The 21,384-nt window shown below is 33.2% G+C and overlaps 2 protein-coding genes across 3 annotated transcripts in view; one reads left to right on the top strand and one right to left on the bottom strand.

Moving 5' to 3' along the window:
- LOC106644772 (protein fem-1 homolog C) overlaps positions 1 to 15,012 on the bottom strand; it is a 144,307-nt gene extending 129,295 nt beyond the window's left edge. For both annotated transcript variants that reach the window (XM_014360437.2, XM_089597562.1), the window contains exon 1: positions 13,933 to 15,012. The gene's annotated coding sequence lies outside the window, so the exon portion shown is untranslated. The remainder of the gene's footprint in view (positions 1 to 13,932) is intronic.
- A 1,641-nt stretch (positions 15,013 to 16,653) lies between these two features.
- Rexo5 (RNA exonuclease 5) lies at positions 16,654 to 19,671 on the top strand. The gene is made up of 3 exons (XM_014360434.2): positions 16,654 to 16,758; positions 16,841 to 17,505; positions 17,736 to 19,671. The coding sequence occupies exons 2-3, from the start codon at positions 16,938 to 16,940 to the stop codon at positions 18,971 to 18,973; spliced, it is 1,806 nt and encodes a 601-aa protein (XP_014215920.2). The 5' UTR covers positions 16,654 to 16,758; positions 16,841 to 16,937; the 3' UTR covers positions 18,974 to 19,671.
- The last annotated feature ends 1,713 nt before the right edge of the window (positions 19,672 to 21,384 follow it).

The following is a 21,384-nucleotide window of genomic DNA, read 5'->3' on the forward strand; positions in this document are numbered from 1 at the left end:
AAAGACAGCGAAGTTGAAACAATCGATTCGTACATTGAGGACCTCGAGAATTTTATTTGCAGACTGTGCAAGAAATACAAACAGTCTAATTTCTAAAGTTTAACATATTTATAAAGAAAATAGATTCATCTTACTTTGTTATTTTATATGCATAATAAAATTTTTTTCTCCTGTATTTGTAAATAAAAACTCATTTCTACGCCATTTGTATTTTTCGTACTAAGCTCATCGGAATAATGTATAAAATGTGATTTAGTTAATTAAGTTATTAATGATCCTGCGAAGGATTACAAATTTTTCTCAATTCCCAACATTAACAATCATTAAAAACGTACGATGTATACACCAAATGCTAAACAAATGGCAAATTAGTGGGCCAGGCCAATCAATGCATACTGGATATCGCGACATTCGTTTGCAAGCATCACAGCGTCCCAAAACCCAAAAAATATTTTTACGCGCAGCTTCGAAAATATCGACTAATTTTTGCAGATCTACCGTGAATTTCTTGAGTGCCAAAATTTTTCCTTAACTCGAATCATTTCTAAACTTCAGGAGCATATTCTGTGCTTCAAAATTAAAGAGTGTTAAAAATATCGTCGGGGAAAAATCGAATAATACCGATGAAAGATCGAATGTTCACGGAATATCGCAATTTTCGTTGAAAAGTGTCGCTGCTCCGCAGCACCTTTATAAATTTTCCCTTAGTCAAACCGTCTCGGAATAACCTCAATTTGTTTTCCATATCACAGAATTGCTGTACAATCAAAAAAGGCCGGGGTAAAACGGTTATTGCCCGATTTTTACGCGCAGCTTCGAAAATATCGACTAATTTTTGCAGATCTACGGTGCATTTCTTGAGTGCCAAAATTTTTCCTCAACTCGGATCATTTCCAAACTTGAGGAGCATATTCTGTGCTTTAAAATTAAAGAGTATGGAAAATGTTGGCGGGGGAAAATCAAAGAACAGCGATTTGACATCAGAAGTTCATAAAAAATTTCGATTTTTTATGACGAACGCTGGTGTTTCTGCTGTTATTTATAATACTTCCACTGTTAGAAAATTTTGAAGAATTATACTGTTAGATCGCTACTAAAAAATTTTTTAAAAAATTAAAAAACTACTGGGGTAAAGCTCATACGTTTCGGTCACTGAACGTATTTTACTGAAAACCTGTTCTTTTCTCCTGAAGTCCCAGTGAAATTGGTTATAATGGTTTTTCCTTTTTATTTTTCGTAAAAATTTATTATTTTAGTTATAGTTATTATTATAAAGTCATTTCTAGTCATTAGCAAAGCTTAGTTTCTGGTAAGTAGGGTATTCTTACATTTTCGAAAATAACTTGGGTGAGCGCTCGAAATTTCAGACTCATGTTGAACAGTAGTTATTCTAACTTGTTAGCTTTTTTTACAAGGCCTACAAATCTTATGAATTATACTTTAGCGTAAGTACGAATATTATGAAACATTTATGTTCATAAAAATTGTTTTAAAGAAAAAACAGCTGCCCATTTTTTGGGCACAAAACTTTTTTATCTACATCTTGTACTTAATATTTTCCAAGCACTGTAATTGAAACACTAAATTATGTTTTAGTTAGTTTGAGAAAAACTTTGTTACAAAAAAAAAAAAAAAGATTTGTTCCATAGAAGTTTGTCGAGAATTTTTAAAATTTTTTTGGTTGAATGCATATTATAAATTTTTTTCTCTTGCGGAAATTAGGTGTTTTTTTCAATTTTTTAATTTTGAAAAAGGATGGAAAACCAAAAAATTAACTTTGTAACATTGACGGAAGTCCTTGAATAGTTAAGATGTATAATCAAAATAATCCATTTTTTTTGTCGACGGTAATCAACAATTGAACTTAAGAAATAATTAATAACAAATTTTCTTCAAGTGAACGATAGTAACTTCATAACAATGCACACAAGTTGAAGTTGAATTTTTTTGGTCAATGGTATTTTGAGATATGACTGATTATATACATATGGGTGATAAGTCAATTTTAGTCAATTTTCTAAAAAAATACGTCCATTTCGGATGCGTGTAGCTAAGCTGCTTGTGTCAATGAAATGTTCTAACCGAAATGAAATAAAAACTAAACTAAGACTTAAATAAGCACTACATCTGTATGACATCGTAGAAAGAATAAAAAAACACGAGTCACTATCGGCAATTTATACAAAAATGCACACATTCTTAAAAATAGTTTACACATTATTTTATAAATTTTTTCTACATACTTTTCTTACAGCTTTAATAATTTTGTAATGGCCGAGGGCTATATTTTTTTGTGGTTGCTTCTAAAAAACGTTTAAACTTGTTGGTTTAATCATTTAATTGCTAGAACAAATGTTCTACCTGGAGGTTGTTCTTATCATCTCTGTATATAGTGTAATCTTGCCTAATGCACACTTTCTATTTTGCCAAGAAAAAATGTACTCTTAAATAATTATATTTACTGGAGTGAACAAAATCATGGAAAATTGTGAATTTTTAATATGATACAAGAATAAGATGTTATCTCTAATAAGTGTAGAAAAAGAATAACGATCACGTGACAAAGAAGATAACAAAGCATTATGCCAGTCTTTGTGCGGCAGGCCTTTCAAAGGGTTCGCTCACATATACTTTGCAAAATGCAAAAACAAGCTTCTTGTTGTTTCTAGTTAATTTTATGGAATACGTATACGAGGTTATTTTTCCTCTTATACTAGTGACGAAGTACATGGTATGACGTTTCTTTAAAGATCAAATTACAGTACTATAGTATTATATTTTAAAACATTAATTATTATCATACTTGCACGTATTGGAAATAGCAGCATCTGATAACTATGCCCAGAAAAATCCCTCAGTTGCGTTTCTAATGGCTACTTCGAAGTCACAGCTACATTCGTTAGGCGGAAATGCAGGAAAGATTTGTTGAATGAAAAAAAATAATTTTTTGAACGTAGTTTCTGTTTTGTGGCTATCGATACTAGAAAATACTGGTAATGTCTAAAATTGTTATTCAATATTTGTTATTTTAGATCAACTGAGTTCTCACTGGGAGGTTGGTTAAACATTTTAAATCAGAATGTTTTTACTGACTGGGTTTATTAATAATAATTAAAAACTGTTGCTTTGTTTCACAATTCATTTCTTACTCTAGAAAAATTATGAAACAACGAAAAAGTTTTTGAAGTTATACTTCTATAGGCACGTTCTGCCCTACAGAGTAAATGAACGATTTCAGATGGGTGACCTTGAGAAAAAGTGGAACGGAAGTGGATTTTGCTTAATTATCCCCCTTCGCCCCAATCCTCTTGACGTACTCCCGGTCCCCTTACACTACATAACGCCACCACACCACACTGCACAACCTCATTATACCACACTACAACACACATTTTGAATTTTATTTCTTTTTCTTTTAACCAACTTCCACAAAAAAAAAAAAAAAAAAAAAAAAGAAGTTTTTAAGTAGAGTTGAATCCCCGTCCTTTGCGCACTGGCCGAAGCCCTTACCCACTCTGCTATAAGTAGGCCCAACGAGGGAGATTCTTGTACTTCATTTTACTTTACGGTTAGTAACTTATTCTTAATGTACATTTTTATTTACTGTGTATTGCTTCTTTTGGCTTAGTTATAAATTAAATAAATAATTCATTTATTTAATGAAATACATTTTTTGGTACATGTTTTTTCAAAAATTTAGAAATTCGTATATATTAGCAGAGCAGCTTTCATATGTATTAACAAACATTTATTTACTTATCATTAATTTGTTACTTTTAAAATAAATAAATAATTGTTTATACAATTTGTAACATTTTTTTACTATATTCATGATTAAAAAAAAAAAAAATTTCGTACCGTATTAATACAATAATTGACTTTTATTGCGTTAACTTCTTTTACAATTTTTTCTTCGTGATTAAGGTGATTTTTTAACTTAAGGTGGCTCCTCACTATAAATCCCACAAGAAGAGTAAGCATACTGCAACACAGCTTTTCATTGGCTGTGGAGGTTCTTGACTAAAAATGGATAGGTACCTATAGTCCCTTCAAAAAAAGTTTAGTCACATCTACACCGTTGACCTATATCGTACAATACAGTGACCCGAGCAGACGTATGTATACAAATCTGACAACATAACCCTTGTATGTAAATAATAATAAGCTGACGATAAGTACCTAATAATAAGCCACGGGTGACCAAAGACAAAAAAAATCTACAAGTTATTTATTAGTGACGAGTAAATAAAACCGTGTCCTAACTTTATCGTGATATATTCTATTAATTTCATCTATTAGTCAAAAAAGTACATAAGTCAGCCCCGCATTAAATTATTTTCTAAGTTCAGCGTCTCATTTATTTTTATTATAATTACAATTCCCCACAACTCCTATTCATTTTACGTACAACTTTCTGACCAATTCAAACTACGCGGGCTACCGCTCTTCGGTGTAGCAGACGCCCCACACTTTTCATCTGTTCTGTGACTTGCACAGTTATCTACTATTTTCACAAAATATCCTATAAAACCCATGGTAATGTCCAAGTACCTGAATGTCGTTGGAAAGATTCTGATTTCTTCTATCTGCTATATAGTTTTCTATTAAGAACTACAGTATCTTTGCTGAGATATCATACAACCTGCGCCACCAATTTGACGACCCTCCATAAGAGGCTATGTTACAGAGTCTATTTTCCAGTTAGTTTTTTTCAACAATTTTGGTGGTGACGAGGTCTAAAATTTTTGGAAAAGACTCCTTGCACCTTCAAGAATCATCCTTTAAAATATCATTTAATACTCCAGTGTTTTGATTTAGTGAGGAGCCACCTTAAGACGTTCGTCACATAGTTAGTAGGGGAAAAGTTCAGCTCCAAATTCAGAGAGGTGAGAGGAGCGAGAATATATGCAGCAACGATGGAAACTATTTTTTTCATATAAATGAGCTTACATACACGCTTTTACACATTCTCGATCTTTTTTTTTTGTTATTCAGAAAGCAAAAAAAGATAATAATAATAATCGTAGAACTATTTAAAAAAGAAACAGGTTTATCTAAAAGTAATCTTTTATACAAAAAAATAGGGGGGTTCATACAGATGTTATAAATGCAGTTTTAAGTGATTTTTCCATAAGGTTACATGGTAAGCTAACTTCTTGCTTGAAAAGGGTTGTCAATATACAACCGAAACGTTGTACACACTTTGGACCAAGAATTAACTTTTCGACAGTATGCCATAAAATTCATTTACAATATTTAAATGCAAGGTATTCACTATGCGCCTATGTCAGGTGGCACCGTTGAATGAGAGAAACTGTCTCTCGATAAGATCGCCAGATTGCATGCAGCCTTACAGGAATTTTTTTTAAATAAATTAAAAAAAAATTATCAAGAGTGAATTGACGAACTAAATCAGTGATTTGAGCGTGTTTTATGTTAGTGTACAATAATAAGTTATGTTTGGTGTTTCCATGTGTACTACAACATTGGAGAAAATGAAAACATGAATTGCGACTGTTATAACACAGCACATATGGGTGCATACACATGCTTGCACTAATGTAGAGCTTGAAAAACACAAGTACTGCTTACATTTATCTATTTCTCACAACACAGTGTTCAATAAACGTAAATACTAATGACAGGTTACGTTAACTTTTGCACATTTATATTACGTTTTCGTGGATTATTTGTATGCCTTTAAGCTTTCCACAAGTGTAAGCATGTATATGCACTCATATATACTGTGTTATCATAGTCGCAATTCATGTTCTTGTTTTTTCAAATCTTGTAGTACACATGACAACACACATCAAAATTTATAACTGTACAGTGACATAACACACTCAAATCACCGATATTTTGTGGTCAATTCATACTTAATATCTCTTTTTTAAATTTATTAAAAAATTTTCCTATAAGGCTCTTTACATTCTGGCGATCTCAGCAAGGGACAATATCTTTCACTCAACGGCGCCACCTGACATAGGCGCATAGCGAATACCTTGTGTCCCTCAACATTCACACTAAATTTCAAGACAATCGGTTGTAAACTTTTTGCAAACCGCTGCTAAAAGCAAAAAATGGTCCTTTCACTGAAAATAAAATCAAGCAGCTGTAGCATGAGAATCTATACTGCGTTAGTATGACTATCGATTCATGTGTGCAATGCTTGGATTTCAAGTATAGATCGTATGAGATGCGCTCAAAGTAATATAGTATGGTCTGCTAGCGTATACACTATGACACACATCGGGCGTAGTGCGTGAAGCCCACGCGCAAAGTGTTTCGCGTGTACGCACGCTGAATTCGAGTGGGAGCTATAGGCATACCCTATACATAACATACGTGGTCTGCAATACGCATTCATTACAGCTGATATACTGATGTGATATGTGTGATGCTCGTGTGATTTTATGTGTATAATGATGAATAACCAAGGTAATAGTTATTTCTTTAAGGGGGCTCCTTCACGAAAGTCCCCAAACAGAGATATATTATTTCTTGTAAATAAAAGTCTACTGAATTTAATGGTGGTTTAAATTATATTTCGAATGGGTCAAAATTTTAAGAAATCCGAGCTCAAAGTTGTAACTATTAGCACGTGTTCCTATGGGGCAGCGTGAAAAACAATTTGTTTTCGTTTATAATAAACCTAAATTAAAAGTCCCAGCAGACTGAATATATACGTTTTGTAGATAAAGTCTTCCTCTGTAATATGCTGTATTAAAAATTGTGGATAAAGGACCATTTTAGCGAGATATTTGTGATGGAAATAAATAAATAGTGTCCGGGAGGTCAGGAGGTCACGTGGGTAGCAGACGTACTTGTTCACGACATGTATATACCATATACCTATGTATTACATCGCTATACTACACCAACACAGGTGGTCTGGTCTGGTGGTGTACCCTCGTATGCACTAGACTGGTCAAAACAATAATTAATTTTTCGTACAAAGTTAAACTGCACACATAAATATCATTTTTCCCACTTCATACGTTATTAAAAATATCATAATGATTTTCAGACACATTTGTTTATTGAAAAACAAAACTTTATTTTTTGTTTGTCTTTGACCTCAGCAGTAGTCGTAGGAGCCCCCTTAATAAGTACTAAATTAATGTGGCGATTGTTCATCATTAATTACTGATATTTTGTTCAAGTGTACTACATGTGAATTGTGCTCAACTTTATTTGTCAACACCCTGCGCTGAGTGCATTATATATATATATATATATATATATATATATATATATATAGAGAGAGAGAGAGAGAGAGAGAGAGAGAGAGAGAGAGAGAGAGAGAGAGAGAGAGAGAGAGCGGAGACAATCACCGAAACAACATCAGTATACGTTACAATTTTGAAGGTTATACGGCAAAAGGTAAATTAATAAACACCTGTGCCAGCGCGAAAAGATTAAACAGTATGAAAATGCCAATAGAAATATTCCTCATAGTTTTTGTAAAATTTTTAAAAATTACTTTAGGTAAATACAAAAATCATTTTTTGTTACCACTAAGTGTTAAAATGATGGACTTAACTAATTATGTACAATGATGTCAATCACATCGGTTAATATCAGTAGAAGTTGGAACTACGTATTTATATCCAAAGAATTGTCTATTATTGAGTCTTGATTATATCAAATTATTAGGATTTTTCTGCCATATAAATATATAAAAAATTTTTTTTTATGTAATATTTTATCATAGGACAGCCCTTAAATTTACAGTAATGTGTATTCTAATAGATTAAGTATACCTTAGTAAGCACAGTGAAAAAGACCAACCCCATGATAGGCACGAAGAATACATGAGATGCCTGTGTATCTCATGCATGTCTCTCATTTAAAATCAGTATGAGTACACACGAAACACTTTGCGCTTGGGCTTCACGCGCTACGACCGTGTGTGTCACAGTGTATACGCTAGCAGACCATACTACATTCGTTTGAGCGCATCTTATACAGTCTATACCTGTATCGCACAGTATTGCTATGTGAACCGATGCGTTTAACCCAATACTTCTCTCACACTGTCGATGTATGGATGGTATTCATGCTACAGATGCTTGATTTTTTTTCCGTGTTCGCAAAAAAGTTTGACGTAGCTGGTTTTTCAACATATTGCCATTTTTCAAACGGCAGTGTCCTCCTAGAGAGTTACTCTACAACCTAATAAAATTTTGATTCGTTTGACATTTCGGAAGTACGCAAAAAATTGATGCTAAGAACCGATTATTTTCCGTGGATGCGGCGGCGCAGCAAGCCGCTCGCAAACCCCGGAGCTATGATGCGGAGAGGGGGCATGGCCTACAGCGACGGCTCGCCACACTGCCGCATCCACGGAAAATAGCCGGTTTTTGACATCAATTTTTCACGTACTTCCGAAATGCAAAACGGATTGACATTTAAATAGGTTGTAGAGTTACTCTCTACGAGTACACTGCCATTTGAAAAATGGCAATATGTTGAATAACCAGTCACATCCAACTTTTTTGCGGAGGGACTATTTTTTGCTTCTTGCAGCGGTTTGCAAAAAGTTTACAATTAATCGTCTTGAAATTGAGTATGGATGTTGAGAGACACAAGATATACCTTGGATTCAATTTTTAAGTCTAAATGTTGAAAGGATCGCGAGTTATAGATTTAAAAAAAACCGGTCCTACGTGGCACTTTTTTTTCAAATAACGAGAAAACGGCAGTACCGATTTTATCCCACCGGAGCTCATTTTCTTCGTCTTGAAGTTGCGCATCTTTTTTATCATTGTAACTGTTTGTCCAACTCTCCAGTTTTTTCTAGACGCGAAAAACCATTTTTGGCCACTATTACCATTTTTTTGGACCGTTAGCTGACACAATTTGGAGTCTAAAACTATTTAGATTTGTTCTGAAATCGTTTAACTACCACCCAGATTCTTTTTGCGTTAATAGCATTTTTTTAAAAATAACCATGTTTTTTTGCTAATTTTATTATAATATATCTGCCATATAATTTTATAGAAGTATAACTTTTTACTTGGGTACCCGAGCACCCACTGTCCGCTGTTTAATTATTATTAATAAACCCAGTAATTAGTAAAATTTTGATTTGTTTTTTTTGATGAATCTTTTTCATAATTAATTTAGTATAAGACTAACGGAGTAATGAAATTCATATAATACTTTATATATATATGTCTTAACGTGAAACACCATTTGATAAGTATTTATTGAGAAAAAAGATTGGTTTGTTTAAACAATTAATTTTTGAATCACGCACACGATTTTTTCAAGTATAATCAAAACCGTATTTCAGTATCCAATAACTTGTTGCTTTTTAAGCGAATAACTTTTATTAATTTTGAATGAACACCGTCGTAAAAAAATTAATGATTGTAGTAGGGGGAATAAAAGATCTATTATTACGTGATAAATGTTTATTAGAACGAAATAGACATTTATTCGACAGCATTATTAGATGGATAATTAGAAATTCTGAATCGACTATTTACATAAACTATGGTTAATTGTTTTGTACATTTATACTAAAAATGACGAACTGTTCGTTAGAAATGTGTGTTATGAATCGTGTAATTATTATTATTACTGTATACTATTATTTGTACACAAATAACTTCTACAAGAGTGTAAATGTCATATTTATTAGTTATGCGAAAATCTGAAGTCTTTTCGGATCTAAACTCTTTTCATTTTTTATATCCAAGATTTAGTTTTTTTTTTTTTTTTGTCATTTGATGTGCGAATTGTTATGTCCTTATTTAATGATTTGTTTTAGAAATGATTCAATTAAAAAATAGAGATATTTTAGTAGTTACCTGTTTATACTGAAGTACTAATCACTACAAAAATTCACATTGTTGAATTATTTTTTATTTATTAGAAATTTTGATGAAAACTGCTTAATTCGCATAAAAAATTATTGACTATACTGAAGTTATAAAATTTTTTTCTCTCTCACATATTACACAACGTAAAGCGAAATAGTATATTATAATATTTTTTCTGGTACCAAAATATATTTTTTACTGAACAAAAATGTTTTCAATTTTATTTTATTCTCATTATTTTGACATTTTATGTATTTGAATACACAAAATATTTTGTTACTATTATTAAAATAAAGAGTCTTTTGCTTATAAAAGTGTTAATTAAACGAGATGACGTACAGTCTTGCCATTAGTCAATTTAACATAACTGTTTAAATTTATTTAAACTTATTAGTTATTATATTTCTTAAACATAGTGACTTTCTTAAATAATTAACATTTTCATTATGTATTCAAGTACGACGCCAATTCAATATTTTGCTGCGAATAAATTTTAATTTCTCAAGGACATTTCTCTTTCCCTTGGTTATACAGTATAGTTGAACACATATTTTCTTAACAATATTCTATTTTTTTATTCAAATAAATGACCTGTTCAAAGCAACAGTATTCTGTATTCGAATAAATTATTCATTAGTTGGATACTATATAATAATATTTATTTGAATGAATAAAAAAATGTTTGTAAATTAAATAAATATTCTAATTTTTAATTTATGAGCATTCACTGTTTTAAATAAAAATGGCTAATTTTTAAATTATACTGTTTCTAAACATTCTAGTGTGTATACAAATTGTTTATCTTATTTACAAAACAAATCTTATGAAATCAAGTCAAATGTGTTTACATTTCGTAAACACAAAAAACTCTAATACGAACATTTACATTATTTCAATAGACTCAAGTTTTATCTTATAGTAAAACTGTATTTTCTGACTAATATTAAATTATTCATTAAATAATTAAGAAATCTGCTTTCAAAGTTATCAAAAGCATTAAAAACTAACTTTAATTTTTGTCCTACTTCATTGAAATATGTATATTTCGAGGTAGATTGAAAGCGCTTGCAATTAAGTTTGTTAAAAGACGCTACAATGTAACTGCATAAAGACTATTCGTAATTTTTTCGACCCACAATTAAGACGCACGTAATTTTTATCTTGCTTACATTAGATAGTAGACTAAAATAAAACTTTCTACAACAAAATGCAATAATATACCTTTTTGAATCCACCGTTTGTTACTTTAAACATAATCGTTATAAGTTGGTAAGCTCCCTGCAGACGAGGAACAATTTTGAACGTTTCATTGATAAACATCTTCTGTCCATAAAGTAAGCCATGGAACACTTCAAAATTAGAAATGTACACATTAACACAGGAACCGTTGAATAAGAGATCGCACTTTCGCATACGATACTTGGGCAGCGATGTGGCGATTTCTATTAAGTAATTACAACATTCATAAATGAACTAATTGCAACATAACTTTTGTTTACATTCCACCAGTCAAAACTATCATCATAATTACGTTTTAAGTAATTTTGAAAGTCGACCGTATCAACTTGTTAACAAAAACATATGAAAATCAATACATTTTCTTAACTTTTTGTGTACGCACCGCCTCTTACGACAACAACTTGGTTTAACGATTCCCAATGCAAGGCTCTATTTTAGTTTTCCAAGAAAAACAATGCGATTCAAGTTCTGAACACAAAAGAAAACGGTTTAATTAAAAAGAAAGATATTCAAATTTGCAGCGGAAAAGTATATATTATTGGATAGATTAAATATAGACAATCGTTAGATGGCAAATGAATTTAAAAGTAAACAAAAGTTGAATATAAAACCCGTGTTTTTGAGGACTTTGTTTTGGTATTGTCTAGAAATTTAGAATAATATCTTGTTGCGACTACTATTTCGAAAATCGAGAAAAGATGTAATACCAAGATTAATCTTTGTATTTCGTAAATCTCTACTTTCATTATAGGACAACACCATAACATTCAAAAAGTTAGGCTTATGCTTTATATACTTTGAAAATGCAAAATTTATTCTCAAGAGAAAAATTTAAGTAATAAAAGGAGTATACAGTTCAAACCTTAAATAAAATTCGTTCCCGAGAACGTGGTTTAAAAATTGCGTATTTATTGCAACAAAAAATTTGATAAAGTATCTGTACTTCTACAAAATACCCATATATTATTTTGGACTGGTAAACAAACGAAATTATAGCGACGCTGTTTATCGTACGCATGCGTAATAACTAACTGACCTGTGACTGATAGCAATTCTAAATTTCAGTATGTATTTATGAACCCTTTTATATATTTATTTAATGAAGTTCTTACCTAATTGAGGCAGTATTGTATACTTGCTTTGGGTAGATAAGACGAATCGTACTATTTTTTTTTCATTTCTCGATGAAATGCTTGTTTTTTTAGCCTTCATTAGTTCAGATGCATGATTACGCTTTTTCACTGTTGGTATGTAAATATTATTCATATAATTACCATATGCCTTACAATCTTTTTTGATACAACGTAAATACCTGCAATAATTTCGCACAGCTGAATAATAAAATTGTTTATGCAATGAATATACAAACTGAAGAGACATAAATTTTTAAATTTTTTTGTGTTTGGTTAATGACAACTGAAAATGTTAAGTCAAAATATGACAAAAAATATATACTTAAATAAATGCTTAAGGCAGACTAACTTACGTTACTTCTTGTCCTTGTTTTTTACATGATAAGAATAACCATGGAATATCCAAGGGTTATTTTCTTTTCTTCCTTTTTTACTTGTCACAGTGTGTTAACACTCATTATTTGTTGGCAACAGTAACAAAGGAGACTTATAAAAAAAAGTTGTAAAGAGGAGCATTAAACACCTTAGTGTATATAAATGTCCGATGAATAAGCCAAGCGTCTAAGTTCGGTAAACGCAAATATAATCGAGGCAAGCGTGTTGAAGATCAGTAGGTGTTTGGTGGATGGAAAGAGGCAGCAATCAATGCTTTCTCTTGACTGTTGCTGATAGATCTGCTGATACATTGGTACCTCTTATCAAAAAGTATATTCGACCTGGAACGACAATCATGGGCGACTGTTGGAAGTCGTATGATCAATTGGAAAAAGGAGGGTATCAACAATTGTCAGTGAATCATTCGGTAACATTCAAAGATAAACAGACGAACGCTTGCACGAATACGATCGAAGGTATGTGCACTGATGTCAAGAGGACATTTCCTGCAGCTGATAGGAGCAATAATCATTTTGATTCTTACTTAGCGCAGTTTATGTATCTTCGTATGAGAGCAGATGAACCATGTATCTTTGATGCATACATGCGAGATGTTGCTTCCATCTATTCATCTACTACAACACCTGAAGTCTCTTCAAAATGAACAGCATATTTTTATAAACAATCTGTTCTTTTCAGAACAAACACATTATTATGAACGTATTGGAATAATTTAAATCTCCCGCGGTTGATGTGTTTGTTTTATAATACTTAACCGAATCAATTTTGAATTTGCCGCCATTATTTTTACTGGCAGCACTGACATTGCTGCTGTGGGGACCCTCACTACCACATGGTCACTACTGCTCTCCGTCTTTCTCCAACCATCCGCTAGGGGTCCAACCATTGAAGTTAACCTACTCGCAAGTGCCCGGATTTTCATGTTGGTTAATATATAAGGGCGTTTAAGATTGAGCTAGGGTACCCCCACCGATATAGGTGTCTAAGGCAGGGAGCACGTCATCAGCCTTACTGATGAGTCCTGGCGTGCTCCCGGGACGAAACATCACAAAATCTTTTCTCTCTTATCATGGCATCACTTGATCGCCATACTGCAGCTAACTTCTCAAAGGGTGGGCTAAACTACACTTTTACCCTCATAACTTAATTGGATAAAATATAACTGATAAAACTGACCTACATGAGGACAACACAATTTAGAGTTATCCAAAGTTAATGACATGAAATAAAGAAACTGTCTAAGATTTTTAAATACATTTTTTTCCACTTAAAATGCATTCAACAATGAAGTAATCGCATTTGCAAACAAGATCTACAAATAAATAACTTACCCTTAATGGATTAAGAAAGGATAGCACTTCTGTTAGACTTCTGATCTAGTTCACAAAATTTAACTTGTCTAAAGATCAAGTTTCCAATACGCACATGTACGCCCACTACACATAGAAATACGTTGGAAAAATATGAAAAAAGCAGACACATTATCAATTCGACTTCAGTAGACCAACCATAGCACAACACTGTTCATGATGATATTTCATATGGCAAGTGATGACAACAAGAAGAAGCAGGACAAGGTGTGCACTGTTGTTCTTACCAAGTGTTTTTAACTTACAAGAAATCCTTTGAATCACTTTAATAAAATTACACTTTCCTTTATTTCACTCACTCTTACTCTTTCTGAGTTACTCAAATGACTCAAGAGCTTACAGTTTTGACTTTAGGTCTCAACGCATAACATAAAAAGCATAATTATTTTGCATAAACATCCAAGCGTTAACACCTAAGCTTTTATTAGCACTAGTTTCCAGTACAGGTGTACTTATCTCGCAATAAATCAAGAGCTGAGGTCTGAGGCCCAGTTGTCAAAAACCTCAACCATCCGCAATTCTCACCAGGATGGATTACTTGAGAAATTGAGAAATCTGTCATGATTAAGTAGTAGAAATACCAAATATTTTCTGTCATATTTTATACAGAAGAATAATAATGTTGTAAATAAAGTAGTATCATGCAGTCGATTTTAAAAGCCAGCAGCAACCCAGAACACTAGATAGACAATGAATATTTGTCTAAGTAAATACCATTTGCGACAAGATTAAAGTATATCTCTTGCTCGTAAATTGACCTTCAAATGAATCAGCTTATGTTCGATTTTCGAGTAGAAGATAAATACTAATTTTGCCACGAATGGCACTTTTCTGACCATTGATCTAAGCTGAAGTTGATTAATAAACGCTATATGATTTCCATGTTTACGCATGCACCTTGCCCGTTTCGTAGCTTCGTTTGCTCCGAAAAGAAATTAACTTGAACCATGTTGGGATTGGCCCCATAGCACTAGTACCACTGCCCTAGATTAATTTCCGTAAAGTGGTGAGTTTCGAAAACGGTAAGAGAAGGCTCATGACTGTCAGTGCCACCAGCTTTTCTATGCTTACACGTTGTGGCGTGATTCCAAAGTTTCGAGAGAAGGCTCTCAAGGGCCGATCTCAATACCCAACATGTAGGCATAAAAAATAGACTGCTCGTTCTTGTGTACGGCACTGAAGCACAAGTAGAAAGAGACACAATATTGAATGTGTATATCTGTCTCTCTCTTGCGTTGCCAACGGTTCGAAGGTTGCATCAGGGGTCTGATCGGGGCATTCGATATCTCGCTTAAGTAAGCAGATTTTTCGATAATCCCTATGAAATAATCGAAAATGACGATAATGCGCATGCGGAGCGTTCACATTGAAAAGGGGGTTCCACTGTTCCGCTAAACTCAAATTGAGTGAGCAGACTAAACAGACCTATACCTCTTTTTGCATCAGGCAACAAAGCCTATATGGTCGCAACTATGTTGACTGACAAAAAACACAGTATAGGTCTGTTTAGTCTGTTCCCTCAATTTGAGTTTAGCGGAACAGTGGAGTTCCCTTTTCAATATGAACGTTCACAATGAAATAAGCAAAAAATGTCTATGTGAATAGCTCCATCAAATGCCCCGGTCAGACCCCAGCTGACCTTAGTTTACTGACCCCATCTTTGGCAATGCGTGAGAGAGACAGATACCCACGTTCAATGTTGTGTCTCTTTCTACTCTTACTACAGCGCCGTACATAAGAATGAGCAGTCTACATTTCTTATACGTTTATGATACCCAACTAGAAATCAAAGTGGGCAACCCAGCTTAAACGCATGGTCCAAATCAAGCAACCAAGCCAGAGTTGAGTAGAGAGATTGCTAACGCCAACAGCGTTGGGTTAGGCGGATTCACTCTCGGAATTTTTTCCCTAGATCGTATATATAGCTATACGATCTATGGAGAATGTTCCGTCGAGCAGACAGCACAGCAGTGAAGGGGCATTGCCAAAGACACGCGGTAATTCAAAATTGTAATATTAATAACACAAGCGCCTATCACCCAATGACCCGGGGTGCTAACTAGCCTCTCTATTAAATAATAAAGTATACATTATTAACACAAGCGCCTATCACCCGATGACCCGGGTTACTGACTGGTCGCTTTATTAAACGATATGTATTTTTAAATAATAGCAAAACGGTCATCAGGTGATAGGTGCTTGTGCTGTTAATTAATATTTTATTATTTAATAGAGAGGCCAGTTAGCACCGCGGGTCATTGGGTGATAGGCACTTGTGTCATTAATATTACAATTTTGAATTTCCGCGTGTCTTTGGCAATGCCCCTTTACTGCTGTGCTGTCTGCTCGACGGAACATTTTCCCTAGATCGTATAGCTATATGTATGGTCTAGGGAAAAAGTTCCGATATTGAATCCGGCTTACCCAACGCTGTAGGAGAGTTGCATCAGCTGGCCTTAGTTTACTGACCCCCACCGTTGACAACGTGCAAGAGAGACATATATACATGTTCGATGTTGCGTCTCTTTCTACTTGTGCTTCTGCGCCGTACATGAGAACGAGCAGTCTATTTCTTATATATCTGTGGTTTTTCGTTACGGCAGCTTGCTGTATAGGCCCTTATAGTTTTTGCTGTCTCACTTAACTGTGAATAGCCTCTTATAAGCAACACCGGAAAAAAAAGATATATAAAATAAAATAATAAACAATCTTTCCTTTCTTCATAATAAAAAAAAAATCATATGAAAAAAAAAGTTCAGAAAAGATATTTTCCTGAGATCGAAAATGGTTAGAAATTACTTGTATTGTTGATTAATACCTACATTCTTTTTTTCTTTTATGATTCCACTGGTAATTTTACCATTTACAGAGTGTATGTGCACATTAAGATTTCTCTGTTGAAATTGTGCCTTGCAAAAAATCAAGCCCACAAGTTATAACTTATTTCAAAGGCTAATACGTATACTATGGAAAACAACACGCTCTCAACCTACTTAAAGGTGAAAAAACCAAGACTTTCCGGAAATAGTTTGAAGGCGCTCAAAGAAAAGCTTCGAAGACAAAAAAAAAATTTCCTTAAAATTCCCCGATTCAGGCTGTTAGGTGTAGGTGAATGTGCAAACATAAGCGTCAATGTTCAGGACCGCATTCCCATTTTTCTCAAGGATATTCAACACTTGCTGTTGTATTGTGTTATGGGCAACAAATCGCCTTATCTGCCTGATAGGTGGTGCAAACTTGAGAAGTATAACCAAGTCAAGCATACCATTGTCTGCATTTTGGAAGGGCTGTCCCTTGATCACTATGTGTCCAATCAGTCGATTTTTCAACACCTCACTTCCAAGTTAGATCATGGGTTGGAGCTTATTACTCCTGCAGTGTATGGTGGCTCGATCATTGAAGAACTGGTTGCTGTACCCCTTACTGGAATAGAGAAATCTCGGTTACTTAGAAAATTTGGCTCTATAGAACTAGCTTTGGAAAAGAATCATAACATAGTAAAACTTTTCAAAGCGATTTTTCCTTTGCAAACAGGTAAGCTGTATAACGTTGGCTTTACTTCTCTATAAAAATGGTTATATTTAGTGTTTTGTGGCACAAAGGAGTAATGTGTATTTAAACAATACAACAATCAAAAAGCTAAATATGGAAATATATAAAAAAAATCCATCCCTACCCCTCAGGATACTAAAATAATGCCTTTAATTCTTATTTATGGATACTATTACTATTTAACATGTCACATAAATTTTTTTACATTGTAGCTTCAAATGTTGATACAAAAGAAAATGTTCGTTTGCCAGCAACTGACAAGTTTTCAAGGACTGAGTTAATACTTTCACCTTATCAACTTATTGAAGAAAATTATCCTATTCCGCTGAAAGGTGGTCTTGCTAAAAAGTATGAGAATTATGTAATGACTAAAGACACATATGCTGAGGTAAATTCAGAATCAAAAATGTATGGTATAGATTGTGAGATGTGTAGGACAACTTTGGGTTCACTAGAACTGACCAGAATATCTATTGTAGATGAAGCATTAAATGTAGTTTATGATACTCTTGTCAAACCAGACAACAAAATTACAGATTATCTTACTCCCTATAGTGGTATCACCAAAGATATGTTAGAAAAGGTCACAACAAGATTATCTGATGTACAAGACTTTATAAGAATTTTTCTTCCTGCTGACGCAATCATTGTTGGACAGAGCCTTAATTCAGACTTCAATGCTTTGAAAATGATGCACCCATATATAATTGATACAGCCGTAATATTTAATGTCACAGGAGACAGATATCGAAAAACAAAATTAAAGGTACTTGCCTCGACGTTTTTGAATGAAAATATTCAAAATAATAAAGCTGGACACTGTTCAGCAGAAGATGCTACAGCTTCTTTGAAATTGGTTCAGCTCAAGTTGGCCAACAGTATTGATTTTGGTGATTCAATATTAATAGAGAAGTCACATTTTAGCTCTTATATGTCTGAGTTAAAAAAAGACAAAAGAACTATGAAATCAAAATACGAAAATTGTAATTTCACTGTGGGATCTTCAATTTTTAACCGCACCACCAATGCTGAAACAGGGCACAGCAAAACTGCAGGGATTTTTGGATGCACAGAAGTAATGAATAATTATTCTAAATTTATGAAAAATTCGAACTTGAAAATAACGTATGGTAATGACTTCCAAGTTGGGGATCACGTGCGTCTTGTAATCTCGGAAAGCAATCGTGAATTAGTAAAGAGGTGTTCACAGGTGGCAGCAGAGCATGCTCTTAGTTTCCTTCATGTTACATTGAATAATGATGATTTAGCAGAAGACAATGTTGCTAAAACTCTACATTCTGTTGATAAGTGGATTGAAAAACTTTGGAAACACACCAAGCAATATGGGATGTTCTGTGTTTTATTTAGTGGTATAAAAAATTCCTCAACTGGAGCTTGCTTTTTGAGCATCAAAAATGAAATTAATACTGAAGATGTTTCTAAAGTATAGATAATCTATTAACACTGCCATTCCATGTATTCAATAAATATAGTTATGGGGTTGCGTGTCCCATGCACGAAACACGGGAAACAGCATTAGTGAGGTCACGATCACACATCTACAAAATACAGCTATAGATTGTGAAAAGCGGCGAAGAGTATAAAGTTCTCCCACTATCTGTCGATCTCATTTGTGCAGCAATTATTGCAATTTACTTGATTATGAAAACATTGACAACTTGATGTGTAAAGAATTTTTGGAAAAATGAAGACACCTAAACGCAAACAAAAAAGTATAAACGTGTATTCTTACTTCGAATTTTGCAAGAGTATCTAGTCTATTGTTCCCGTATAACCAGATGCAAGTTATGTTCTGGGAATATAAGAAAAAGGGTATATCTCATTTCCTCATAACTACAGGGGCTTTTGTACAACTGCATTAGTTTTGTGCTATGGTACAGAATATATTTTAAACAAATTTTGACGTTAAAATTACAAACTCACATAAAAAGAATGAAGGTGTTGTTGAGCCACTGATCCAAAGGGAAGTATTTTTTTTCTACATTGCCTGTTTATACACAACAGGTACTATAAAATAGATTCAAAATTTTCTAAAGAGATAAAACGATAATAATTATTAGTTATTGTAAATAAATGTTGAAATGGCATAAGATGAAATAAACAAAGTTCTTTATAATAATAAAAGAATATGATTAAAAAAAACCAGGTGTGAGTCTCAGGACCCCTGACAGATGTGAAACATCAAATAATATATTATTAAACTTGGTGGTATTTATTTTACATTTTTTATTTAAATTTAGAGTTTGTTTACGAATACGTATGTTTATCAGTAAATACTGTTGATAAGGAAAAAGCAAATATTAAATTATTATTATTTTTTTTTATTCATTAACATATAAACAACGAGAACGAGAAAGAATAATAATACAGGATAAAGAGTGTGTTATATTACCAACCTACGCACCCCTGGTAGCACAGTCTTTGCAATTCTAACGTACTTCTTGCACAAGATTTACATTGACAGCGAAATTGTGTAAGTCTGCATCTAGTCTGCTTCCAAGATCTAACGTAATTCTGATGCACGACAGGTGAGCAAGACTCTTGCGTAAGAAGTGCACAAGTCTGACGATCAGTCGAGTGTGTTATTTATCTTGATTTGACACACTTCTGATTGTGGCAGATTTGCGCAAAATTTGCGTGCAGGCGAGTGCGCAAGATTGCGTAAGAAGTGCGCAAATCTGATGGTCAGTCAAGTGCGTTATCATTCTGACTTGAGGCAGTTCCGCTTGCAGCAGATTTGCGCAAGATTAGCGTACAGGCGAGTGCACATAATCCTTGCGCAAGAAAAGCACAAATCTGACGATCAGTTGAGTGCGTTTTTTGTCTTGACTCGGCGCACTCCTGATTGCGTCAGATTTGCGCAAAATTTTCGTGCAGGTGAGTACACAAGTAAGTAAGTAAGTAATTGAGTTAGTAAGTAAGTAAGTAAGTAAGTAAGTAAGCAAGCAAGTAACGTTTATAAGACCATGTGGTATAACCACGCTCGGTCTCAAATTTTAATTTTACAGAGTATAATATAAAATGCGCAAAAGTTACAAATTAGTTGACAAAAATAGATTTACATTTGAAATTAAGAGAAAAATTCATTAATAAATAAAAATAATGGATGATTAATAGAAGTTGAATTAAAAATAAAGGTACAGAATTAAATACAAGTTATATAAAAACAAATAAAAACCAAAACAAAATTAAATAAAGTGACGGTCAAGTCGCATGTATTAGTTTAAATTTATATGAATTAGTTTAAATTTATGTGAATCCAGTGTAGAGTTTATAGATGTAATGTGTGATTAGTTAATCAAGAAGAATAAAGGGCGTAAAAATAACCTGCATTCAAAACTCCAGTCATTTTTATCAAGAATAAGGAAGATGTTAAATAATGACTGCTTGAAACTATAACCCAAGGCTTTTCAACACAAGATCCTTGCGTAAGAAGTGCACAAATCATGGGTTTGTACTTGTTTCCTATAAAAAAATGTATAACAGTATTTTTCGACTTCCTATTCTTTTTCTGCACTTTGCAGCTTAACACTTATTTGCAATATCATTATAAAAAATAAAATCCACAGGTATAATTTTTATTGATAATAATTTTTCTTATATAAATCAGAGGAAATTGTTCGCGAAAAACATACTATTAGTGTTTAGTGAAAAATGCACTGTTTGTATTGGTAAATTATTAAAAATTCTAAGCTCTCGTAACTGTCATTATATACACGCATATATGTTTCTCTATTTGATGTAACAGTTTTCTTGGCTGGTTATTTCAACCCCCCTCTGTCACGATATCTTGACCTTTCCAACCACACTGCCAAGTAAGGAACAATTTGCTTGTTTTTT

Source organism: Copidosoma floridanum, unplaced genomic scaffold (assembly GCF_036245765.1).
Source record: "Copidosoma floridanum isolate Cflo_tuat_1 unplaced genomic scaffold, Cflo_Japanese_pri ptg000033l, whole genome shotgun sequence".
NCBI classification, from domain to species: domain Eukaryota; kingdom Metazoa; phylum Arthropoda; class Insecta; order Hymenoptera; family Encyrtidae; genus Copidosoma; species Copidosoma floridanum.